This window comes from Bombina bombina, chromosome 1 (assembly GCF_027579735.1).
Source record: "Bombina bombina isolate aBomBom1 chromosome 1, aBomBom1.pri, whole genome shotgun sequence".
NCBI classification, from domain to species: domain Eukaryota; kingdom Metazoa; phylum Chordata; class Amphibia; order Anura; family Bombinatoridae; genus Bombina; species Bombina bombina.
The window spans coordinates 1,399,127,793-1,399,155,760 of NC_069499.1; the positions used below are offsets into that span (position 1 = coordinate 1,399,127,793).

The 27,968-nt window shown below is 34.7% G+C and overlaps 1 protein-coding gene across 1 annotated transcript in view; it reads left to right on the forward strand.

Moving 5' to 3' along the window:
* The window catches only part of CASQ1 (calsequestrin 1), a 138,375-nt gene extending 119,771 nt beyond the window's left edge, over nucleotides 1-18,604 (forward strand). Inside the window, exons 8-11 of the mRNA XM_053705056.1 lie at nucleotides 11,163-11,217; nucleotides 12,179-12,279; nucleotides 14,541-14,615; nucleotides 16,802-18,604. Of these exons, the coding sequence (XP_053561031.1) occupies nucleotides 11,163-11,217; nucleotides 12,179-12,279; nucleotides 14,541-14,615; nucleotides 16,802-17,056 (486 nt within the window). The 3' untranslated portion in view covers nucleotides 17,057-18,604. The remainder of the gene's footprint in view (nucleotides 1-11,162; nucleotides 11,218-12,178; nucleotides 12,280-14,540; nucleotides 14,616-16,801) is intronic.
* Nucleotides 18,605-27,968: the final 9,364 nt, after the last annotated feature.

A 27,968-nucleotide genomic window follows, 5' to 3' on the forward strand; every position in this document is an offset into this window, starting at 1 on the left:
ATTCCGATTGGCTGATAGAATTCTATCAGCCAATTGGAATCTAAGGGACGCCATCTTGGATGACATAATTTAAAGGAACCTTCATTCGGGAAGAAGACGTCGTAAGAAGAGGATGCTCCGTGTCGGATGTCTGGAAGATGGAGGCTTGGATGAAGACTTCGGCCGCTTGGATGAAGACTTCTGCCGGCTTCTTGGAGGATGGATGTCGCATCTTCAAAACTGTAAGTGGATCTTCAGGGGTTAGTGTTAGGATTTTTTTAAGAGTTTATTGGGTGGGTTTTAGTTTTAGATTAGGGTTTGGCCTGCAATAGAGCTAAATGCCCTTTTAAGGGCAATGCCCATCCAAATGCCCTTTTCAGGGCAATGGGGAGCTTAGGTTTTTTTAGTTAGGTTTTTATTTGGGGGAGTTGGTTGTGTGGGTGGTGGGTTGTACTGTTGGGGGGTTGTTTGTATTTTTTATTTACAGGTAAAAGAGCTGATTTTTTCTGGGGCAATGCCCCGCAAAAGGCCCTTTTAAGGGCTATTTGTAGTTTATTGTAGGCTATGGGGTTTTTTTATTTTGGGGGGCTTTTTTATTTTCATAGGGCTCTTAGATTAGGTGTAATAAGTTTAAATATTTGATCATTTATTTTTTATTTTGTGTAACTTAGTGTTTATTTTTTTTGTAACTTACTGCTAGATTACGAGTCTTGCGTTAGCCTTAAAAAGCAGCATTGAGAGGTCCCAACGCTGCTTTTTAACACCCGCTGGTATTACGAGTCTGGCAGGTACAGGTGTACCGCTCACTTTTCTTCCGCGATTCGAGCTTACCACAAATCCCCTTACGTAAATTGCGTATCCTATCTTTTTAATGGGATTTGCCTAACGCCGGTATTACGAGTCTTGGAAGAAGTGAGCGGTAGACCCTCTCCTGTCAAGACTCCTACCGCATTTAAAAGTCAGTAGTTAAGTGCTTTATGGGCTAACGCCGTAACATAAAACTCTTGACTAAAGTGCTAAAAAGTACACTAACACCCATAAACTACCTATTAACCCCTAAACCGAGCCCCCCCCCACATCGGAAACACTTAAATAAATTTTTTAACCCCTAATCTGCTGACCGGACATCGCCACCACTTTAATAAATATATTAACCCCTAAACCGACGCACTGCTGCCTCGCAAACACTAGTTACATTTTATTAACCCCTAATCTGCCGTCCCTAACATCGCCGACACCTACCTACATTTATTAACCCCTAATCTGCCGCCCCCAATGTCACCGCTACTATATTAAATTTATTAACCCCTAAACCTAAGTCTAAACCTAAGTCTAACACCCCTCCTAACTTAAATATAATTTAAATAAATCGAAATTAAATTATTACAATTAAATGAATTATTCCTATTTAAAACTAAATACTTACCTGTAAAATAAACCATAAGATAGCTACAATATAACGAATAGTTACATTTGTATCTATCTTATGGTTTATTTTTATTTTACAGGAAACTTTGTATTTATTTTAACTAGGTACAATAGTTATTAAATAGTTATTAACTATTTAATAACTTCCTAGTTAAAATAAATACAAATATACCTGTAAAATAAATCCTAACCTAAATTACAATTACACCTAACACTACACTATCATTAAATTAATTACCTAAACTAACTACAATTAAATACAATTAAATTAAATAAACTAAAGTACAAAAAACCCTCCACTAAATTACAGAAAATAAAAAAATAATTACAAGAATTTTAAACTAATTACAATCCCCCTAATAAAATAAAAAAGCCCCCCAAAATAATAAAATTCTCTACCCTATACTAAATTACAAATAGCCCTTAAAAGGGCTTTTTGCAGGGCATTCCCACCACCCACACACCCAACCCTACTCTAAAACCCACCCAATCCCCCCTTAATAAAACCTAACACTACCCCCTTGAAGATAACCCTACCTTGAGCCTTCTTCACCCAGCCGGGCAAAAGTGGTCCTCCAGAGGGGCAGAAGTCTTCATCCGCTCCGGGCAGAAGAGGACATCCAGACGAGCAGTCTTCATCCAGGCGGCATCTTCTATCTTCATCCATCCGGAGCGGGTCCATCTTGAAGCCAGCCGACGTAGAGCATCCTCTTCCAACAACTCCCGACGAATGAAGATTCCTTTAAATGACGTCATCCAAGATGGCATCCCTTCAATTCCAATTGGCTGATTCTATCAGCGAATCGGAATTAAGGTAGAAAAAATCCTATTGGCTGATGCAATCAGCCAATAGGATTGAAGTTCAATCCTATTGACTGATCCAATCAGCCAATAGGATTGAGCTTGCATTCTATTGGCTGTTCCAATCAGCCAATAGAATGCAAGCTCGATTCTATTGGCTGATTGGATCAGCCAATAGGATTTTTTCTACCTTAATTCCGATTGGCTGATAGATGACGTCATTTAAAGGAACCTTCATTCGTCGGGAGTTGTCGGAAGAAGAGGAAGAAGAGGATGCTCCGCGTCGGCTGGCTTCAAGATGGACCCGCTCCGCTCCGGATGGATGAAGATAGAAGATGCCGCCTGGATGAAGACTTCTGCTCATCTGGAGGTCCTCTTCTGCCCGGATTGGATGAAGACTTCTGCCCCTCTGGAGGACCACTTGTGCCCAGCTGGGAGAAGACGGCTCAAGGTAGGGTGATCTTCAAGGGGGTAGTGTTAGGTTTTATTAAGGGGGGATTGAGTGGGTTTTAGAGTAGGGTTGGGTGTGTGGGTGGTGGGTTTTAATGTTGGGGGAGGTATTGTACTTTTTTTTACAGGTAAAAGAGCTGATTACTTTGGGGCAATGCCCCGCAAAAAGCCCTTTTAAGGGCTATTTGTAATTTAATATAGGGTAGGGAATTTTATTATTTTGGGGGACTTTTTTATTTTATTAGGGGGATTAGATTAGGTGTAGTTAGTTTAAAATTCTTGTAATATTTTTTTATTTTCTGTAATTTAGTGTTTGTTTGTTTTTGTACTTTAGTTTATTTAATTTAATTGTATTTAATTGTAGTTAGTTTAGGTAATTAATTTAATGATAGTGTAGTGTTCGGTGTAATTGTAATTAAAGTTAGGTTTTATTTTACAGGCATATTTGTCTTTATTTTAACTAGGAAGTTATTAAATAGTTAATAACAATTTAGTAACTATTCTACCTAGTTAAAATAAATACAAAGTTGCCTGTAAAATAAAAATAAACCCTAAACTAGCTACAATGTAACTATTAGTTATATTGTAGCTAGCTTAGGGTTTATTTTATCGGTAAGTATTTAGTTTTAAATAGGATTAATTTATTTAATTGTAGTTATTTTCTTTACATTTATTTAAATTATATTTAAGTTAGGAGTTGTTAGGGTTAGGGTTAGACTTAGGTTTAGGGGTTAATAAATTTAATATAGTAGCGGCGACGATGGGGGCGGCAGATTAGGGGTTAATAATTGTAGGTAGGTTGCGACGACGTTGGGGGGGCAGATTAGGGGTTAATAAATATAATGTACGGTTCAGCGATGTTTGGGGCATCAGATTAGGGGTTCATAAGTATAATGTAGGTGGCGGCAGTGTCCGGAGCGGCAGATTAGGGGTTAATAATATAATGTAGGTGGCGACGATGTCGGGGGCAGCAGATTAGGGGTTAATAAGTGTAAGATTATGGGTGTTTAGACTCAGGGTTCATGTTAGGGTGTTAGGCGTAGACATAAAAAGTATTTCCCCATAGGAATCAATGGGGCTGCGTTAGAAGCTGAACGCTGCTCTTTTGCAGGTGTCAGGTTTTTTTCAGCCCGATCTGCCCCATTGATTCCTATGGGGAAATCGTGCACGAGCACGTTTTTCCAGCTCACCGCTACCGTAAGCAATGCTGGTATTGAGGTGAGATGTGGAGCTAAATTTTGCTCTATGCTCACCTTTTTGCGGCTAATGCCGGGTTTAAAAAAAACCTGTAATACCAGCGTTGTCTTATGGGAGCGTTGAAAAAAAAATGCTCGTTAGCAACGCACCCCTGTTACCGCAAAACTCATAATCTCTGTGATTGCGTTTGTTATTTTTTGTAACTTAGTTTTTAGTTTTTTGAAACTTTGTAATTTTTTATTGTAGAATTAAATTATTTGAGTAGGGTTAGGTTTTTAAATATATAATATAGTTAATTTAATTTGTACAAAGAAATTTAAAAAATAGAGAGAGTAGAAAATATTGCTGTATATTTAGTATTCGGTGCTACCCTTGAATAATAAATTTAAACAACAAAAAAGATAGACAAACATTGGGGCATCTGTAAATGTCCCAAAAAAGCAAGGGATAAAAAAGCACATGAAAAGTTATTTTGAAACAATCCAATTTCTTTATTTAACTGTCCCACTTCACATTCAGTGTTTAATCTGTTCCTCCGGGCCGCAGTAGTTAGAGGAACTTCTTACAATTTAAAATACAAATTCAAAACAGAACAAGCCTGGGAGTTGTGAATCTGCGCTGAAACAATAGCGCATGGATGTTGTATCTGTGAACTGATTTTAGGAATCGACTTTTGGAGCCTGAGGACAGCTTATAAAAAGCGGTGCTTTATTTCCCAAGTACTTTCACTTGTCAACAAGAAAGCTTGATACCCATCGTGGGTGTCCTGACAAGGAGATACAGAGTTGCGGTTGGTCTATTCTCATTTGGTTTCTCCTGGACCAATGGATACAGATTCAGGTACTAGGAACCAATTGGAGTTGCAGTGACGAGTTGACCACCCCCATTGGGGATTACGTCACACGCAGAGGAATCACGGATCAGCAAGGAAAAGCACCATCGCAACTATACTTTGGAAGATAAGTACTGTCTTAAAATTATACAAGTTGTGGATCGGTTTTTTGACCTAGTGTGCAGCAGATCCTGTTGCGGTCTATTATCTACCGACACATGCTGTGTATTTTCAGTATATGGCTTTCATATATACACTAAACAGTGGTAAAATGGACTGTTAAGTTGTTCTTGTTGATTTTCAATATGGTATGCTGTGAGTCTGACATTTTAGGATAATTTAGTAGTGTCTTGTATTTAGACATTGTGTGCATGATTTTTACATATGTTATCCTATAGTCTTGTATTTCTTTAGTCTGCATACATATGCATAGGGATTGAGATTTTTTGATAGCTTTATGTACTGCTTTTGTTTTGAATTTGTATTTTAAATTGTAAGAAGTTCCTCTAACTACTGCGGCCCGGAGGAACAGATTAAACACTGAATGTGAAGTGGGACAGTTAAATAAAGAAATTGGATTGTTTCAAAATAACTTTTCGTGTGTTTTGTTATCCCTTGCTTTTTTGGGACATTTACAGATGCCCCAATGTTAATTTAATTTGTAGCTTATTGTAATTTTAGTATTACAGTTAGGGTAGATTAATTATTAGTTTATTATAGTTTAATGTAATTTTAGTATAATAGTAAGGGTAGGTTAATTATTAATTTAATATAGTTTAATATAGTTTAATATAGTTTAATTTAAATCTAAAGATAAGTTTAAATTTATAATAAGATAAGGTTGAGTTAATATTTAAGATATAGTTAGCGGGTTGTTAGGTTTAGGGGTTAATAGTTTAATTTAGTTTATGGCGATGTGGGGGGCTGGTGTTTTAGGGGTTAATACATTTATTTAGTTGCAGTGGGCCCTGGGAGCGGCGGGATAGGGGTTAATAACTTTATGTAGGTGGCGGCGGTGGCGGGAGCGGCAGATTAGGGGTTAATAAGTATAATGTAGGTGGCTGTGGTGTAGGGGGCGGCAGATTAGAGGTGTTTAGACTCGGGGTACATGTTAGGGTGTTAGGTGTGAACATAACTTTTATTCTCCCATAGGAATCAATGGGATATCGGGCAGCAGCGAACATAAGCTTTCGCTGCTTTCAGACTCCCATTGATTATTATGGCATCCGACGCCTCCAGGGGGGCGGATTGAAAACCAGGTATGCTGGGCCGGAATAGTGGCGAGCGTACCTGGTAGGTATATTTGTTAACTAACAAAAGTTGTCAGATAGTGCCGAATTTGCATTCGGAACATCTGTAGTGACGTAAGCATCGATCTGTGTCGGACTGAGACCGACGGATCATATGTTACGTCACAAATTTCAACTTTTGCTGGTCTGTAGGCTTTGATAACTAAGGGGAATCAAGCTCTCCACAATTACGCTGCGGAATTCCAGCATATTTGCGGTTGACGGCTTGATAAATAGGCCTCTATATGTAAAGATGACTGAATTAGTCTATAGTTAATAATCCAGATTTATAGGCAATTTTTATCTTTAAAGATGATCTATAAAAAGACATCTGAAAACCTTAACCTCTCTAAAACCAATACTAGCCATAGGGGTGGTGTAAGTGTTATTCGTATTTCCATTCTCAATTGTAAGTTAGCAAATCAGATGCTAACATTAAATAAGAAACCTCACTCTTTGACAAACCCACTTGGGGTCCAGCAGAGTAATCCTTAAAATAATAATAATAATAATAATAATAATAATAATAATAATAATAATAATAATAAATATTGGCAACTTTCAGGTTTTTATGGACATGAGATGAAAATATATTATTTTGATCAGAACACTAAAAAAACAAACTTTGCTGCAATATCATAATTAATAGTGGGAACACTAAGGCAGCAAGAAACCACAGGAGGGGGTATGGCAGTCCTTGGTAACCAAACTGAAAGGATATCACAGAGTTCTCAATTACATGTTTCTATGGTAACTTGATACTTAGTTGCTAAAGAATTAAATGGACCAAATAGCTGTTTGTTTCCTAGTCCCTGTCGTACAGTCTTCAGAAGTTAGAGACTCAACACTAGGTTTGTTTTGCTTTGTCCAAACTCATTTAAACCACTTGAGTTTGCTCTGTACTCAGCCACTAGAGATGTATTCTAAAAGATGTGTGTATATCTAATTATTATTTATAATGATCATTCTCTGGAAATTCCCATGATACTTGCTGCTCATACTCACTACCGAGTGTTGTAAATTAACATTATTCTGTTTAAATAAAGAACAACACGGTTTTTCATTATAGAGTAGCCCTGTATGTAAAATATTATTGTTTGTGGTTTATCTAGAAAAAAAAAAGCTATATTATTTTAAGTTAAATCATCCTTATTGTTTTAATTAATCAGTCATTAATATTAGACAGATATATTATTAGCAACTGCAGTTTTCCAGTGTTTATGCAGTTCTATAAAGCCTATTCACTGAGGCTCACGCATCTTTTCATTTTTTTATAGGCTATATAAAATAATATACATAGAAACGAGAGACACAGAAGAGGCTGATCATCACTATTGTTAACTACCTATTTGATACACTAAAAATAAAAGTAATTACAACTTCTTTGTTGACAGTGACATAAAAGTGATTGGTCTGCCTGTTAGCTTAAAATAATGATTCTAAAGAAAATATAGTACATACCCACTAAATAAAGACTATTATTTTATTTATTTGACAATATGTGCTGCTATTTTTTTTTTTACTGATTTAAAGGGACATAAAACTCCAAATTTTTCTTTCATGATTCAGACCGAGCCATTTTAAACAACTTTCCAATTTACTTCTATTAATGAATTTGCTTTGTTCCTCTTGGTATCCTTTGTTGAAAAGCTTACCTGGGTAGGCTCAGGAGCAGCAACAAACTTCTGCGAGCTAGCTGCTGATTGGTGGCTGCACATATATGCCTTTTGTCATTGGTTTACCTGATGTGTTCAGCTAGCTCTGAGTAGTGAATTGCTGCACCTTCAATAAAGGATACTAAGAAAATGAAGGAAATCTGATAATAGAAATAAATTGGAATGTTGTTTTAAAAGATATGCTCTGAAGAAAATGTTGGGATTTTATCTCCCCTTAAAGGGACTTAATTAACTTAATACTCAAAAATGTTCTTTCATGATTCAGATAGAGCATATGTTAAACAACTTTCCAATTTACATCTATTATCAAATTTCCTTAGTTTTCTTCATCTTAGTCATCTTAAAGTCTTACCTTAGATTAAACTGCAAATAGCCTACTGCACCCCTCTCTATATCATGCAGCAGGAACGTTAAAAAAGTTATTTTGAAATTAATATTTTTTCTGGCCACTTTGAAATTGCTGCCAAGCTCCACCTGCTGATGACATCACGATCGGCGCTGAATCTAGGCACTCTGCTAAATAGCATTCACAGTCTGTTGAATCCAACTAGTGAGCCTTTTGTGATTGAATGCCATATGCACATGCAGCCCAGATCGTGATGTCATCAGTGGGCGGAGATTGGCCACCATTTTAAAGTGGCCAGAAACAATATTTATTTTAAAATAACTTATTTTTTTACCATTCCTGCTTCATAATATAGAAATGGGTGCAGGGGGGCTATTTGCATCTAAATCTAAGGTAAGACTTTAATATGACTAAGGTGTAAACTGTCCCTTTAATGAAATAGCATGTGTTATTTTTAAATACTTTTATTTCAGGTTAACATGACTATTCTGTTAAGATAAAAAAGTAAATCTAAAGCTTCTCCAGAAATAGCATTTATTTTCCTGGTCTAAGATATATCGCTGGCCTATTAGTTGACTGTATTTAACATTGTCTGCTGTGAGCTCTCAAGCAGAGTAGAGAAGAAAGATTCCCACTGTTATAAATAAAAGGACAACATGCAAGAACTGGGAAAAGCAAAGAGACTTGAAACAATAAAAATGTCTCTAACTATTTATTTTAACTGAAGTTATAAAAAGTATTATTTATTTTTTGCAATGTCAACCGAAATGCTGCACATTTAAACAATAAACTGACTTTGAATGGGGAATATAAGAATACTTTGGGCTTAATTCAGTTACTCCAAAAAATGCTTCCTGGAAAAAGTCATTTATACTTGTGAATCAATTTGTTTAAAATACAAGCTATTCTCCAAAGTGAGCATTTGTTAAAAATTTGAAACCGACTTTGAATTTATGGGACTTTAACTGACTTTTTTAAGTGACCTTGCAATGGAAACAAAGAAAGATCATTTGACTTTTTTGAAACTGACCTTGTTCTATGTTTTTTTTTTAAAAAAAAAATCTTACTAAAAAGGACAGGTTAATTGTGTTTAAAATATATTTTTTATATTTTAAAAGATTTTTGAAAAAATATATATTTATATTAAGTGTAAATTTAAACAAAAATAAAAAATGTTACACCTGAAACTTGATATAACTAGATTTTTAAGCCATAAATATGGCACATTAGAAGGTGCAGGGTATGTAACTTGAAATACCCACCTTTAGTGCTAAAATCAGCTGGGTATAAGAACTCAAATTACAGTCAGTTATTTATGGACTTACTCCACTGGTTTTCAAACCTGTCCTCAGGCCTCTCCAACAGGCCAGGTTTTCAGGATTACCTTGGGAGAGAGCAGGTAAAATAACCATGTTTACTAATCAGCTAATTATTTCACTTGTGCTCTTGTTCAGATTTCCTCAAAATTAGGGAAGGGCGAATGTTTCTAAAAATTCAAAATTTAAAACAAATTTTGATACATTTGTTCGTTCAAATCGAATTTCGAATGTTTATATAACATTCTAACATTCTAATTTCGAATTTTCGTTTTCAAAATTTTCAATAAAATTTGAAAATATTCTTTTGAATAATAGAATGTTCAGCTATGTATTCATTCAATTTCGAAATGTAATATTCAAATTTGAATGTGACATTGGAATTTGAAATAGTATTTCTAGTCTAATACTGTGTTTTAAATGTAATATTCGAATGTGATATTCGATTTGAATTTGACATTCAAATTTGAAATAGTGTTTCTAGTCTACAATTGTGTTTTATAAATGTAATATTCTAATTTGAAAGTGACATTCGAATTCGAATGTGACATTCGAATTCAAATGTGACATTCGAAAACTGTGAATAACATTCTAATTTACAACTGTGTTTATTAAATGTGATATTCGATTCGAATGTGACATTCGAATTCGAAATAGTATTTCTAGTCTAATACTGTGTTTTATAAATGTAATATTCGAATGTGATATTCGATTCAAATTTGACATTCAAATTTGAAATAGTGTTTCTAGTCTACAATTGTGTTTTATAAATGTAATATTCGAATTTGAAAGTGACATTCGAATTCGAATGTGACATTCGAATTCAAATGTGACATTCGAAAACTGTAAATAACATTCGAAAATCGAATTTTTAAGAATATTCGTTCTTATCAACATTCTATTATATAAATCGAATTTCTACAATAACATTTGTTCTAACATTCGAATTAGAATATAAACACAGTCGCCCATCCCTACTCAAAATGTGGCCTGTAGGGGAGGCCTGAGAGGACAGGTTTGAAAACCAGTGACTTATTCTGATTCTAATAGCAATTTGCCTATTTCTTTAAAAAAATGATGTTTACCAAGTTTGGATATTTAAGTCAGTAACAATGGATTACTTTCCAACCAACATTCATCTACATAATAGCTAACTATTAGGATTTACCCAAAAATAACCATTTTGCTTGACTTTGCTTAAATTGATTGATAGATGGTTTACTTTTACCGTGATGAACAGACCCCATTGTCTCTTTAAAGGGACATTAAACATGTTGAGATTGTAATATAAAATGGAAAATCATATGTATAAAAAGAAGTCTACAATATACTTTCATTGTATATTTTGTCCCCTTTCCCTGTAATTTCATTCATAAATTGTTAGCTTTTCAGTTCCTGTTAGAAATGGAAGTGCAGAACACTGTTATATTCCACACAGCCATTGGCTGCATACTCTAGTGACCTATTTATAACTGTCCCTAATTGGCCACAGCAGAGAAGGCAACCTAAGTTACAACATGGCAGCTCCCATTGTTTTATAGACACTAAAACTTTACACTTATTTTGTCAATATTTAAACAGCTAATGCAACTTTTAAAACTACATCTACATGTTATTCTCAGACTAATCTTTTCTTTGAATGCATCATTCTTTTTTAGCATTTACTTAGTGTTTAATGTCCCTTTAAGTAATAATTCTAGTGCTGCTTTTTATTATTAATACCATTACTTCTTTTTTCAATTTTGTCTACAAAAATATAGACCTCATTGCAGTATGTACTCTGTGTGCTGATGCAGAACAAAAGATTTGTCATGTCCTAAATACTCTGTTCTTTGCTATATTAAACAGGAGGATGACTTGAATGGAATCCACATTGTTGCCTTTGCAGAAGAGGATGACCCTGGTACTAAATAGTCTCTATTTTCATTTTCATATGAGTTTGCTCTTGTGCATTTATCTTTATAGAAAATAAAGAAATAAAAACAATTCAGGTCACCTATATTTTTCATAAATAATTTATAATAAGAAGCCACAAATACAGAGAGGTTACATTTTTATTTACATAGTCATATTACTTTATTTTTATTTTAAATATGTATTTTCAAAGTCACAAATATTTAGGGCTTTTGCCCTATTTTTAACATTTAATAGACTAGTATTATTCCCTGACTGGTAAACTAGAGTGATATCTTTACAGCTCTGGTCATAAATATTTTTCTTTAAAATATTTAAGAAGGTTATCACAATCTCTGTAATTGTATCTTTGAAATAGAACTCTGGGGTTCTGTAGTTCAGAAAGCACAGCCATACCATGAAGTTTGTTTACATGAATAAACACATAGTAAAAAAACAGAAGCTAGTAATGAGCTCAGCATTAATGTCTGAGAAAAGGTGTCTTTTTTACATGTACTTTTTAATTTTACCTACTAATAACATACAATAAAAGTGTTCATTTAAATTACACCATAGAGCAATGTGGTTATATATATTGTATGAGCTGAAAAGAGCCCCAGGGCAATAGCACGTGTTCTGAAGAGAACAAGAGTGAAAATGTTCTGAAGAAAAATGCGGTAGAAATAAGACACTCTCAAAATAGTAAAGATTTTTTACATTAAAAAAGAAAGCCTAGCCGTGACAGTTATTGGAATATCTGAATCTAAAATATAGAAACAAAAATAAAATTAAAGACAACTTTAGGGAATACAGTAGATTAGGTGGTCCAGCTACTCTCTGTAATTTTTACGATTATTGAAAATGATTTAATGCTTTTTAGTGTTTTTCATCTGCTATGGTACACTATAGGAAATTGACAATAATGTTGCTCATAGTATGTTATTTTTAACCATTCTACCATCTTATAACAGATGGTTATGAATTCCTGGAGCTTGTTAAAGAAGTTGCAGAGGACAATACAGATAACCCTGACCTCAGCATCATTTGGATTGACCCAGAGGACTTCCCACTGGTAAGAACTGTCTGTACATTGTGTTAGTACCCAGAATACTTTAGTTTTCTCAAAGGATTAAGTGGTCATTATATGATAATTTTTACATTATTTGTCAAACTTAATGGGAAATGAAATCCAAAACATTTCTTTCATGATTTAAATAGCGCATATAAAAAACTTTGCAACTTCCATCTATTATTAACTTTGCTTAATTATTTTGGTATCCTTTGTTAAAAAGCATACCTAGGTAGGCTAAGGAGCAGCAATCCACTACCGGGATCTAGCTGCTGATTGTTGGTGGCACGCATATGCCTTTTTGTCTTTGGCTAACCTAATGTGTTCAGCTAGCTCCCAGTAATAAATGGCTGTTCCTTCCACATAGGATACCAAAGAGAATGGAGCAAAATTGATAATAAATGGGAAGGGTTTTTAAAATTACTTTTCTTATCTGAAACATGAAAGAAAAATGTTGTGTTATATGTCCCATTAACTGATTCCTCAATCACAACATTATTTGTTATGGTAAGGTACCTAATTCATTTGGCTGAGCCTACACTTTTACCTGATTGTTATACATTGAAAGTACAATATAGATAAGCGATCACCATTTAATATAAACTATACAATTAATTTAGAGAGGGTCTCATAAACACATGAACACCTCAATAACAGTGAGATAAATATAATAGATACAATATGCTCAATACACCCTTCACACATCTAAAGTTGTTTTTAAGAAGAGCCAAATCTTGCAAACCCAAAATGTCCATCAACTCATGTAACTACAGGACAGAGTTCCCATCAACATTAATGTTTTTATGCTATCTCAATTGTAATAGATTTATCCACACCAAAACACCCATTTATATTTTATGTAACTTACACATTTTAATATTAATAAAGGCTTGGACATTGAACATACACAATGGGTGCTCTAATGATAGCACGCACAACAACCAATATTGCTTGACCGCGCTACTATTAGCAGGTAACTTCGATATTACAAGTCCATTTTAAAGGGCGTTAACTACAGAAGGTTTTAAGATTGTTAAAAGTGATATGGTATATTGCAAACTGTTTGACTAGAAAGGACTCAAAAAAAGAAAAGAAAAAGAAAATATATAGTTTCAGAGTTAGGAGGATTTGCACTCTTACCTTCATTTACATCAGCCAGGGTATCAGGAAACAATAATGAATTCCAATTCTTATTCAATTCGGCACTCACTGGACTTATAAACAAAGAGTTCTTTATTCAAGTGACGTTTTGGAGCTCACCAGCCCCTTCCTTGGTCCGAGGAAGGGGCTAGTGAGCTCCGAAACATCACTTGAATAAAGAACTCTTTGTTTATAAGTCCAGTGAGTGCAGAAATGAATACCAATTGGAATATATGTGAATGTATGTATATATATATATATATATATATATATGTGTGTGTATGTATGTGTATATGTGTGTATATTTATGTGCACATGAGTGAAAACTTTATGTAGTGTTCCACTTGTAATTTGGCCCAATATCAGATTAACTGAAATGTTAATTACAAATAACTCAAAAAGGTTGTTTTTTGGGAGGGGTCTTTTTTGAATAATCTATTTTGTTTTCTTGTTTCTCTGCTCATTCTTAATTCTGGGACCAATTTACTACATTTGTGATATGTACATTTTAGTAACTAGCAATAAAGAATCGTAACCTAAAATATTCTTTAGATATAGGGAACAATTATACGGCCTCACAAAATTGATCACAACAGATATTGAAAATATTTTTTTTTATAAATCAGTATCAAACTCAAATAGCAATGCTGAGAGTAATGCATTTGCAGTGGCCCACAGTAGTTTCAATGCATATTTAAGTTTTATAAATTTTTTATATTAATGGCCTGAAGCATTGAAAATGCATGAACAAAGCCTTAGTAAAATGACAGAACTAACACAGATTGTTAATGTTTTTATTCTTTGTTTTATCACTCAAGGACATTGTGTACTGCTTACACAAAAGATCACGTGTGTTATTTTCTATTCTAACAATGTAAATAGCACAGATCTCTAGTAATAGCTGCATAAAGTGCATTTCATTGTTTTGGCATGCAAAACAATGTAGTTTAAAGACTGGAATATCTTTGCCGAATTGCATAATAAGGTCAAGTATTGAACGACAGACAAATTAGTGGCACAGATTTGCTTTTGAGTGTTTAATTAAAACATCATAGGTTGATGTAGGAGGGTGAATGTGAACATTCAACTAAAAATCACTCTATTTTCCCTCCCACTTTTTTTAGTTGATTCCATACTGGGAGGATAAGTTTGACATTGACCTATCAAGACCTCATATCGGTGTGGTGAATGTTTCAGATGTAAGTAATGTTAATTAGAAATTGTAATTAAATATTATTGTAATAAAAAACATAAAAGGTAGCACAAGTTAGCAGCACATTTGTCTGGAAGCCATAAGATGTGTTTTTAATTATTTTAATAATAAAAATTTTGATACGAATACATTTGAAAGCCATCCAGTACAGTATTTATTGGCACATATAATTTGTATCCTCATTTTCGTTTAGTTATATGTGCCGGCCTTCAAACTAATCATGCTCTTTCCTTATCTGATCTGAAATACAATAAGTAACCCAAGTTCCATTGTGCTACTCATTGCTAGTGAGTCATAGCTAGTAGAGACCTAATTCCTGAATGCTTCCAACAAGGTATATTTGTCTGATACTGTACCAGATGGTTACAGGTACATTCATTTGTATGAGACTAGCTTCTACTGGTTACAACTACATTCAATTGGATGAAACGTAGCCCAAATGGTTACAGCTATATTAATTTGATGAGAATAATTCATAACATGTATATCAACTTTATATTGGATAAGACTAAGCTCAAATGGTTATAGCTACAAAATATTAGATGAGAATAATTTAACTTTATATCTACATTGCATTGAATGAATCTTTCCCCAAAAAGTTGCAACTATATTCCATTGGGTGAGCAACATTCACAATAGTTACAATAGTTACAGTTACAACCCATTGTATGAGTATAATTGCTAATAATTGCAACTACATTTTATTGGACAAGACTTATTAACATCAATTGTAGATACATTTCATTGCTGCTATTCCATTGTAAAATGATCAGTCTTATAGTTACAATGTTAGTCTTTTGGCTAAAGGGACAGTAAAGTCAAAATTAAACTTATATGACTTTTAAACAATTTTCCAGTTTATTTATTTTATCTAATTTGCTTCATTCCATTGGTATCCTTTGTTGAAAAAATACTCCCACTACTTGGGAGACCCACAACTAATTATGACCTTAAATTAAGTGTTTCTTACACCTAATGGTTGGGACTGTTTTCTATTAATTAATTTATTAATTAATGTGCAGGAGCTTTTATATATATATATATATATATATATATATATATATATATATACTGTATATATATATATATATCCCTAATTGGCCTAATTGGCCACAGCAAATAAAGTAAGATAAATAACAATCAAGAGGTTTTTCAAGGGTTGTGTCCTGAGCCTGCAAAACCAGACAATGAGACACACTTCTAATGATTTCAATCATTTTTAAAGATTTATGGATTACAAACAATTCAATTTGACTCCCGGTAATTAACTCCTCTCCTCCTCCTGAAACTCTCAAACAATAGTTGTGGCTCCCTTCTATTGATTAAAGCTCAATTTCAGTTTGTGATGCCCATTTATTGTGAGCAAATTCTAACAATTTGTTATTGCTTGAACATATATTGTATCTTTATTCCATTATGTTTCCTCTCTATCTCACCAATGCATTCTTACATTTTTATTCACCAGTCTTAGTTCCATTCATTGTATCATCTCCTGTTTCTGAAACACTGTTTGCTAACATGCTGTTCCATATTTTTCCTTTCAAGTTTCAATTGTCTCCTTTCATTGCCATGGTGCTATTTAACATACAATCTCCTGCAGATCTGATGTGTCCCTCTCTTTCTACATTTTAAATATGGTGATGAAAGCATTTCTGCATTCTCTTTGTCCTGATTTTTGTATTTTTATACTAAACCTCCTTTTTAATGTGGCAATATAATTAATGCATTGTGTCGTGCTAAAGACATGTGACCAATTAATAAAGAAACAGCTATTTATTTTAAAAGACACTGTCCTGCGCTACATCATGTTGTTTAAGCAAGGAAGTATTTATGAATCATTTGTATTCAATTTTTCTTTGATGTTTTTAAAAAAGAGAACTTTTATGTCTTCCCTTTTGGAATCCGCAAGCCAAACCTGTCTTAGATTACACTTCAATTGCAAAACTAACAACTGGTAGCAACAACAAGAACCTCCATAATCTCAATAATAGATTTAGACAGATAAAACAATGTCCTTTGTGATTACTATGTTGCCAGATACATTGTACAATTTCATTTGGAAAACCACCCCCAAGACGTAGAGTATATTGTTTGGTTTGATATCCTTATTTCTCATTTTAGTTCATTTGGAAAACCAAACTAATTTCTTTATTTTTTAAATTTGTCCCATAGGCTGATAGTATTTGGTTGGAAATGGATGATGAAGAGGATTTGCCCACAGTAGATGAGCTGGAAGACTGGATTGAAGATGTTTTAGATGGAGATATTAATACTGAAGATGATGACGATGATGATGACGATGATGGCGACGACGATGATGATGACGACGACGATGATGATGATGACGATGATGACGACGATGATGATGACGATGATGATGATGATGATGATGACGACGATGATGATGATGATGATGACGATGACTAAACAGTCATTGATAAAGTCGTTAGTATCTAACTAGATTATATAAATTTATTCACAAGTAAATAAATGACTTTGACAGCAGTGTATTTTTATATAAATTCTTGAAATGTAATCTGTCTTTCCATGATCCCATAAGGCTAATAGTTTCAACACAGTAGTTCTGATGGACAAATGTCGAGTAGACAGATGCCAACATTCACTGATCCATAATGTCACTTAGATATTATGGATGGGTGAATGTATCAACACATTTATTAAAAATAACAAATGTTATAAACCAGTTTTAAACATTTGCCGAATATTTAACATTCATTTTTTGCTAATAAATGTTAAGTTTCTGATATTGATGTTATATTTAGTTCTGACAATTAACATTCAAATGTTGACTATCATAATCTTAATTGTAAATCTAAGGAATCAGAATTCAAATGTAATTGAATAATATCTATTTGAATGTTGACATTTGTTCTATAGCAACATAAAAATTGTAGAAAAATATTAAGACAATTGCTTTTCTATCTATATGAAAAACAAGACATTTATCTATCCCTGCTACAGATTTCTTTAAGAGTATTTAAAACCTAATTCTTTTTTTAATCTGTTAACCCATAGCATGGACTTACAAGACTTTCCCATTCAAAAGTAAGACTGATTATTGAAGTCCTAGAATATCATAATGGATTGCCCAAGAATATCAATGGTGTTATTTAAATGACTTTGACCAATAAATACTCCATATAAGCTGCAAGTATTCAGTGAATCCAGGTCAACTAAAATGACATGACTGACGTACAGACCAAGTAATAATTTAGATTTTTATTTATGGCAAAGACTATTGTCCATCATCTTCACTCCACTGCAGTGCTAGAAATGGGCCGATACCAAGCTTGATATCTGATACTCACAGCTTTAATTTTCCTATATATTTTGTTGAATGCAACATTTACATATTTCAAATGTAACATTTGAATGAAGTGAAAGACCAGTCAATATTTTTTATACTTTGATGACAGTATCAATTCATTTTGATACTCTGTAAGTATCATGGGTATCAAGGTATTGAAAATACTTACAGCCCATATTAATACAGTGCTAACCAATGACATTACATTTCCAGTTCCAGCCAATGTTGGTGTCATTGTGTTTTCAGAATGCATATTATTACACATAATTAACTTGTCTTACAAATGTGTAAATTCTTCTAAACTATACCTATGTGCTAATAGCTTGTATGTTAGCCTCCAAAATTGTATAGGATATCATCTTTGCTCAACAACTACCTCCTGGGTTGATGTCATTGTAAGAATTTGCATAATTATTTTTTTTGTTTGTACAAAATATCCATACATATAATTGACAACAAATGTAACAAATTTTTATTTATATCTGACAATCCAGTACAAAAATGTATCAAATATATTCATCACTCGCAAGGTCTTAAATTATGGTGTCCTTTGCTGTGACTTTTGGGAAAGGAAAAAAAAATAAGCAGAAGGATCCCAGATTCTTAAACCTTTATGGTACAAAATAAGAAAATAATTAACAACAAAACAGTGTACGTGTTTTTATTTTTGTTTGTTTGTTGTATTACACAAAACTGAACACAGTTATTTTGTTATTCATAAAAATGAAGGTCAACTTGGGGAATAAACATCATAATTATTGTGGGTAAAACATAAATAGCCATTCTATGCACTTTGAAATAAAAATACTATTAGGGGCCATTATAGTCGAAAAATGTATTTAATGCTCCTTCATATTACCTCAAACATGTCCAACGTGTAGCCCTTGTTCTTTTCTGCTAACATTTAAAGGGACAGTCTACACCAGAATTTTTAGTGTTTAAAAAGTTAGATAACCCCTTTATTACCCATTCCCCAGTTTTTCATAACCAACACAGTTATATTAACTTTTTACCTCTGTGATTACCTTGTATCTAAGCCTCTGTAGACTGCCCCCTTATATCTGTACTTTCGACAGACTTGCATTTTAGACTTGCATGAACTAATGCCCTCTAGTTGTGAAAAAAATGTCAAAATGCATTCAGATAAGAGGCGACCTTCAAGGGCTTAGAAATTAGTGTATTAGCCTACCTAGGTTTAGTTTGCAACTAAAAATACCAAGAGAACAAAGCAAAAATGATCATAAAAGTAAATTGGAAAGTTAGCGGCCTGCACCACCAAGTGGTTAAAAACATAACATAAGTTACACATGTAAGCATTGCTGGTCTTAAGCAAAATTTGTGCTGATCCAATCAGCAGCGCTAGTTACCCTGCAAAGGGGTTAAACACATAGTAAAAGGGGTACTCAGTAGCCCATAGAACACTGCTGGTTGCAAGTGGAAACTGCCGCTGATCCAATAAGCAGCACTAGTCGCAACACCAAGCCGTATACCTAGCTCTGCTGATTGGATCAGTGTCAGTTTACACTCAGAACCAGCAATGTGTTTAACTCTTTTGCTGGGGGTTAAACTCAAAGAGGTGCAGGGCCACTAATCATAAAATGAAAATGAAATGCTCTAATGAATTAGTTCATGACCTTTTTTCAACTTTAATGGCACTTTACTGACCAATAGCACAGAATGATCCAGTTGAAAATCTATTTTAACTAACAGTTAGCAGAAGAGAGCAATGGCTACATGTAAAACATTACAATTGCATCATTGACAAGTACATAATAAAAAAGTCAATATAATTGCACTTATTTTGCATTTTAACTGAAAAGTAATTTATTTTTCTGCAAAATTTTAAAGTTAACTTAAAGCGACAGAAAAGTCAAAATTAAACTTTCATGACTTGGATAGAGCATACCATTTTAAACAACTTTTCAATTTCCTTCTGTTATCAAATTTATCAAATTTGCTTCGTTCTGTGGGTATCTTTTATTTGAAGAGTAAAACTAAATAGGCTTATAAGAGCTCAGGCGTGTGCAACATTATTTGTAACTTTCTTATACAATGTTGCAAAACACTGCTGTCATAGAGTACTAAAGACACGTGCACACTCCTGAGCTCTTATGAGCCTACCTAGATTTATTTTCAATAAAAGATACCAAGAGAAAGAAGGACATTTGATAACAGAAGTAAATTGGAAAGATGTTTAAAATTGCATGCTCTATCCGAATCATGAGAGTTTAATTTTTACTTTACTCTCCCTTTAATTTTGCCTCCCTCTGTATCACGTGACAGCTATCAGCCAATCAAACTATATATATACGTATAAGCTGTGCACTCTTGTGCATACTTAGCAGGAGATGGTGCCTCAGAAAGTGAGTGTGTCCATTTTGATAATGGAAGTAATACTTTTTTTAATTTCTTAATCATAAAAGTTAATTTTGACTTGTGCCTTTAAAACAGCATTCATTTTTTTGTCTTTGTGGCATCTACTGGAGGACTTTTTTAAAGATACCCTTTTAACCTCAAGGGGAAGGTGGGAAAGAACTCGAGATGACAATCTCAAACCTTACTCCAGATAGACCTATGTACTGGATAAGGTAGTGCCTAATGCCAATTATAATGTATTGGAAAAGGAGAGGATAAGGACAGAGGCATTAATATGGCACACTTGGGGGATTGACATCTCTTAACAATTTGGGTAGGTGATTGAGTGTTGAGGGACTATGTAATTAGTTTAAAACTTAACGTTTATTATTTATATTCATTGGATAAAAAATATATATATAGTTGTACACAGTGGTGTGGACCATGCCACTATATGTTAAAAATCCATTCACATACACATGAAAGAAAAAGAAAATCAAATTAACTAAAGATTAAAGAAAAAATAAAGAAAAAAATGATTTATATACAAGCACTGCTAACTCTCTGTATTAGGAGAAACCTCCTGTAAGTTGCACAATTAAATATGTAATATCTGGGTTAGGTTATCGTCATAAAATAGTTTCTATGTTTCTATGTGGTCCGCAGCAAGCTGGGTGGCGGTATTAGGAAGAAGTACTATTATCGATAATGCTTATGTGCCTTAAATCAATTAAACTGAAAATACTTCTAAACACTCTCCATTCCCAAAGCAGGCTAATTATTGACCGTAAAAGGTGCCCTAAAAGAGGGCCAACAAATATACCAAAAGACGATATCCAGAAAAAGTTTTCTAATAACCTAAACCCATTTTTTTAACTATATTCCATAACACAAACAGAGAGCGCAGTGCAAACGGCCTAACGCGCGTTTCGCATACGCTTTATCAAAGTCAGCCTTTGATAAAGCGTATGCGAAACGCGCGTTAGGCCGTTTGCACTGCGCTCTCTGTTTGTGTTATGGAATATAGTTAAAAAAATGGGTTTAGGTTATTAGAAAACTTTTTCTGGATATCGTCTTTTGGTATATTTGTTGGCCCTCTTTTAGGGCACCTTTTACGGTCAATAATTAGCCTGCTTTGGGAATGGGAGAGTGTTAGAAGTATTTTCAGTTTAATTGATTTAAGGCACATAAGCATTATCGATAATAGTACTTCTTCCTAATACCGCCACCCAGCTTGCTGCGGACCACATAGAAACATAGAAACTATTTTATGACGATAACCTAACCCAGATATTACATATTTAATTGTGCAACTTACAGGAGGTTTCTCCTAATACAGAGAGTTAGCAGTGCTTGTATATAAATCATTTTTTTCTTTATTTTTTCTTTAATCTTTAGTTAATTTGATTTTCTTTTTCTTTCATGTGTATGTGAATGGATTTTTAACATATAGTGGCATGGTCCACACCACTGTGTACAACTATATATATATTTTTTATCCAATGAATATAAATAATAAACGTTAAGTTTTAAACTAATTACATAGTCCCTCAACACTCAATCACCTACCCAAATTGTTAAGAGATGTCAATCCCCCAAGTGTGCCATATTAATGCCTCTGTCCTTATCCTCTCCTTTTCCATCTACTGGAGGACATTTAAAAATGTATTTAAGTTTTTATATACTGTATATATATATTTATATATATATATATATATATATATATATATATATATATATATATATATATATATCCCTGTATTGAGAAAAAATACTTTCAGTTTTTATGCTTGAGGTGTGTGTCTTGGTCCACCAATACAGATGTGGGATTTTCTATTCCATACATCAGTATTGCACAAACATGTACAAACAGCTTTAAGTTACCCCTTGTTTTAATGAAAAAATATTTTTTAAGATATTTAAATAGAACTCATATAAAATGTATATTTTTCTACAGTTTAAATGGCTTTGTTGATAAAATGATAGATCTTTTGAAATAGTCTTTCAATAAAATAATAGGTGCAAGGTAGACCACAATCATCTGGAAAAATCCTAAAACGTCTGCACCCCACATCAACAGGATATAGCAGAGGTTGGACTGTCATTTTGCAAGTCTTAAGTAAGTCAAGTCTTGAGTCAATCAAATCAAGTTCCAAATCAAGTCCCAAGTAAAGACAGGCAAGTCCAAGTCATGTTGCAAGTCTTAAACTTTAAGCTTCAAGGTGTCTATTTATTATTGTGCGGATGGACATGATACGATGTAGCGTATCATGTTCGCTGCACATCGATAAATGCTGACAGCATACGCTGTCAGCATTTATCATTGCACCAGCAGTTCTTGTGAACTGCTGGTGCAATGCCGCCCCCTGCATATTCGTGGCCAATTGGCCGCTAGTAGGGGGTGTCAATCAACCCGATCGGGTTGATTTCTGTCTGCCGCCTCAGAGCAGGCAGACAGGTTATGGAGCAGCGGCCCTTAGACCGCTGCTTCATAACTTCTGAAGGCTCGCCAGAAACACGGGGCTTGATAAATTGACCCCCAAGTGTTAAACAAGTCAAATTAGTGTTCTTTGCCCAATTTAGTGCCAGAGTATTAATTTATACACTAAAGTTATACTAATATATATCAGGAAGGCTTTTAAAATATGTTATATCACTTCCCAGCTCAATTTTATGTGAGGCATATATCTATCTCAGTTCAATTTGTCTGCACATGGATGTGCTTGAAGGTGTGACACAAACTTAAAGGGACAGTAAAGTCAAAACTAAACTTTCATGATTCAGATAGGGCATGCAATTTTAAACAACTTTCCAATTTACTTTTATCAACAAATTTACTTTGTTCCCTTGGTGGTATTTTTGAAAAGCTAAACCTAGCTAAGCTCAAACTGATTTCTAAACAGTTGAAAACCGCCTCCTAGCTCAGAGCATTTTGAAAGTTTTTCACAGTTAGACTGTGCTAGTTCACATGTGTCATATAGATAACATTGTGCTCACTCCCGTGAAGTTATTTAGGAGTCTTCACTGATTGACTACACTGCATGTCTGTCAAAGGCACTTAGATAAGGAGGCTGTCTGCAAAGACTTTTATACAAGGTAATTACAGAGGTAAAAAGTATATTAATATAACTGTTGGTTAGGCAAAAACGGGGAATGGGTAATAAAGGGATTATTTATCTTTTTAAATAAGAAAAAATTTGGTGTAGACTGTCCCTTTAAGGACAAAGCGGTAAAAAAAAAAATGTATTTTATCGGTAACTTATAGTAACAAAGACAAAATCATTTTATGGAAATAACACGACTGCTGCACACTTTGCATGTGTACATGAGAGAGCGTGTCTGTCAGTGAGTGTTGTTATACCTAAGCCCTAGAACTATTATTTGGTACCTCAAGGAAATAGATTAAGAACAATGTAAGAGAGGAAACACAGATGCAGAAGAAAAACTACTACCATACTTCACTACTCTTTATAAGTGAGAGAGGAAACATGGAACATAGATGCATACAAACCAATGAAGTCATTAAAAAATGCTTTCCTACCATAGTACTAGACGTTTAGAGAGAGAGAAATATATAAAGAAAAAAACTCACTCTTTTTTAATAACATCCACCCTTTGCAAGCCCCAAAACGTCACTGGAATAAAGAACACTTTTTGAAGTCAAGCCCAGTGAGTGCTGTTTCCGTCTACATATATATATATCAAAATAAGAGTATTGCATTGAGCAATGATACTTTTTTATTGCACTAACTATACATTTTTAACATGACAAGCTTTCGGAAGAATGTCTTCCTTTTTCAAGTCTGAAGCAATACTGAATAAAATGAAATAAATTTGATGGAATTTACAGATTATATCTTAAAACACAGGCTAAAAAGACATAAAGTGTTACAGAGGTCTGAATGCAAGGGGGAGGAGGGGGTGTCGTAAAAATCAGGGCCGGACTGGGAATAAAAAGCAGCCCTGGAAAATAAAAAGACCAGCCCTATTTTCCGTTGAGTCTGTAGAATGCACATGCCCCATTTTTCTCAAACGGGATACTAGGATACTCCTTCCCCAATATTTCTTTTAGAATTAAATTATATTACTCTGCATTAAATAAAAATACCAGATTTATGTTATTTAGGCACCCTACAACCCAACTGCATCCATTAATCACCACTTTAAATTGTAGCTTTCCAGCCCAAGCTGCCACAGCCCACCGGGAAATCTCCTGGTATCCTGGTAGGCCAATCCGGCCCTGGTAAAAATCATGATGGGGGTTTAGGAGACAGGCAGATAGTGTCAGTAAAAGATTACAGGTAGGGGAAATATATGGTTATACGCAAAGCTTATACTAACATAAAATTATATATATAAAGTGTGTATAACCATATATTTCCCCTGCCTGTTATCTTTTACTGACACTGACACTGTGCCTGTCTCCTAAACCCCCATCATGATTTCTACAACACCCTCTCCTCCCCCTGCATTCAGACCTCTGTAACACTTTCTGTCTTTTTAGCCTGTGTTTTAAGATATAATCTGTAAGTTCTATCAAATTGGTCAGTATTGATTCAGATTTGAAAAAGGAAGACATTCTTCCGAAAGCTTGTCATCTTATAAATGTATAGATAGTTCAATAAAAAAAGTTATTGTTATTTTGATATCTAAATCTCTGGACTAACACGGCTACTCCAATCAACGTGACTATGTGTATATATATATATATATATATATATAGTGTATATATATATATATATATATATTTGTGTTATAGGTAAAGTCCGAAATCCGGGTAATCCTAGGATTACCCGAGTAAAGCTGACATTACCCAAGCGGGTCTGGGTACAGCTTAAAGTAATGTAATTCCCCCATCTACTCTTTTTTTTTGCTTCTGCCTGGGGAGATGAAGGAAGGTGCCTCACTGATCCTCTGGCATCCACCCCAAGTGAACCTTGGGGAATGAGGTTTACAAGGGGGGCTTCGCCCCACTTGAACCCCCACAGGTGGAGACAAAAAAGATAGTGAAGAAGTGTGAATTACAGTGCATTGTATATATGTTTGATGCAGTGATTCGATGCACTCTGAGGAGATTTATCATATTACATTGGCTTTACCCAATATGGTGGGTCTTATTAAAAAAGGACTGGGTTTGGTATTTTATATATATATATTGTTTTGTTTGTCGAGCTCCAGGGACCAGCCTAGAGTGATCACAACTCTGATTGTTGGTTTTAGAAAGTATAAAGTCATACGCCTAGATTTAGAGTTCTGCGTTAGGGTTAAAAAGCAGCGTTAAGGGGTCCTACCGCTGCTTTTTAACGCCTGCTGGTATTTAGAGTCAGCCAGGAAAGGGTCTACTGCTCACTTTCTTTCAGCGACTCGAGGCTACCTCAGATCCCCTTATGTCAATTGCGTATCCTATCTTTTCTATGGGATTTGCCTAACGCTGGTATTACGAGTCTTGGAAGAAGTGAGCGGTAGAGCCTCTACCGACAAGACTCCAACCGCAAAAAAAAGCCTGTAGTTAAGAGCTTTATGGGCTAACGCGGGAACATAAAGCTCTTAACTACTGTGCTATAAAGTACACTAACACCCATAAACTAACTATGAACCCCTAAACCGAGGCCCCCCCCACATCGCAAACCCTATAATAATTTTTTTTAACCCCTAATCTACCGCTCCGGACACCGCCGCAACCTATATTATGCCTATGAACCCCTAATCTGCTGCCCCTAACATCGCCGACACCTACATTATAGTTATTAACCCCTAATCTGCCCCCCCCAACGTCGCCGCCACCTACCTACACTTATTAACCCCTAATCTGCCGACCGGACCTCGCCGCCACTATAATAAATGAATTAACCCATAAACCGCCGCACTCCCGCCTCGCAAACACTATAATAAATTGTATTAACCACTAATCTGCCCTTCCTAACGTATAATTTAAATTAAACAAACTAAATTTACTATCATTAAATAAATGAATCCTATTTAAAACTAAATACTTACCTAGAAAATAAACCCTAATATAGCTACAATATAACTAATAGTTATATTGTAGCTATTTTAGGATTTATTTTTATTTTACAGGCAACTTTGTATTTATTTTAACTAGGTACAATAGCTATTAAATAGTTAATAACTATTTAATAGCTACCTAGTTAAAATAATAACAAAATTACCTGTAAAATAAATCCTAACCTAAGTTACAAATACACCTAACACTAGACTATCAATAAATTAATTAAATAAATTACCTACAATTATCTAAACTAAAATACAATTAAATAAACTAAACTATAGTACAAAAAATAACAAACACTAAATTACAAAAAATAAAAAAGAATTACAAGAAGTTTAAACTAATTACACCTAATCTAAGCCCCCTAATGAAATAAAAAAGCCCCCCAAAATAATAAAATGCCCTACCCTATCCTAAATTAAAAAAGTAATCAGCTCTTTTACCAGCCCTTAAAAAGGCTATTTGCGGGGCATTGCCCAAAAGTAATCAGCCTGTAAATAAAATACAATACCCCCCCAACATTACAACCCACCACCCACATACCCCTACTCTAAAACCCACCCGATCCCCCTTAAAAAAACCTAACACTACCCCCCTGAAGATAACCCTACCTGGAGCCATGTTTCACCCAGGTGGGCACCGATGGGTCAGAAGTGGACATCCGGAGCGGCAGAAGTCTTCATCCGATCGGAGCAGAAGAGGTCCTCCAAGCGGCAGATGTCTTCATCCAAGCGGCATCTTCAATCAACCGGAGCGGAGCTGAGCCATCTTGAATCCATCCGACGCGGAGCCATCCTCTTCGTACGATGTCCTAAGTCCGAATGAAGGTTCCCTTTAAATGACGTCATCCAAGATGGCGTCCCTTGAATTCCGATTGGTTGATAGCATTCTATCAGCCAATCGGAATTAAGGTAAGAAAAATCTGATTTGCTGATGTAATCAGCCCATCAGATTGAAGCTCAATCCGATTGGCTGATCCAATCAGCCAATCGGATTCACCTCGCATTCTATTGGCTGTTCCGATGAGCCAATAGAATGCGGAGGTCAATTTGATTGGCTGATTGGATCAAGCCAATCGGATTGAACTTCAATCTGATTGGCTGATTGAATCAGCCAATCAGATTTTTTCCTACCTTAATTCCGATTGGCTGATAGAATCCTATCAGCCAATCGGAATTTGAGGGACGCCAATCTTGGATGACGTCATGTAAAGAAACCGTCATTCATCGTTCAGTCGGTCGGCCCAGAATGGATGTTCCGCGTCGAGAGGTCTACAGGATGCTGCCGCTCTGCTCCGGATGTATGAAGATAGAAGATGCCATTTGGATGAAGACTTCAATCGGATGGAAGACCTCTTCTGTCCCGCTTGGATGAAGACTTCAATCGGATGGAGGACCTCTTCTTCCCCGCTTGGATGAAGAATTTGGCTCGGCTGAGTGAAGACGACTCAAGGTAAGGAGATCTTCAGGGGGTTAGTGTTAGGTTTTTTTAAGGGGGGTTTGGGTGGGTTTTAGAGTAGGGGTGTGTGGGTGGTGGGTTGTAATGTTGGGGGGGTATTGTATTTTTATTTACAGGTAAAAGAGCTGATTACTTTGGGGCAATGCCCCGCAAAAAGCCCTTTTAAGGGCTGGTAAAAGAGCTGATTA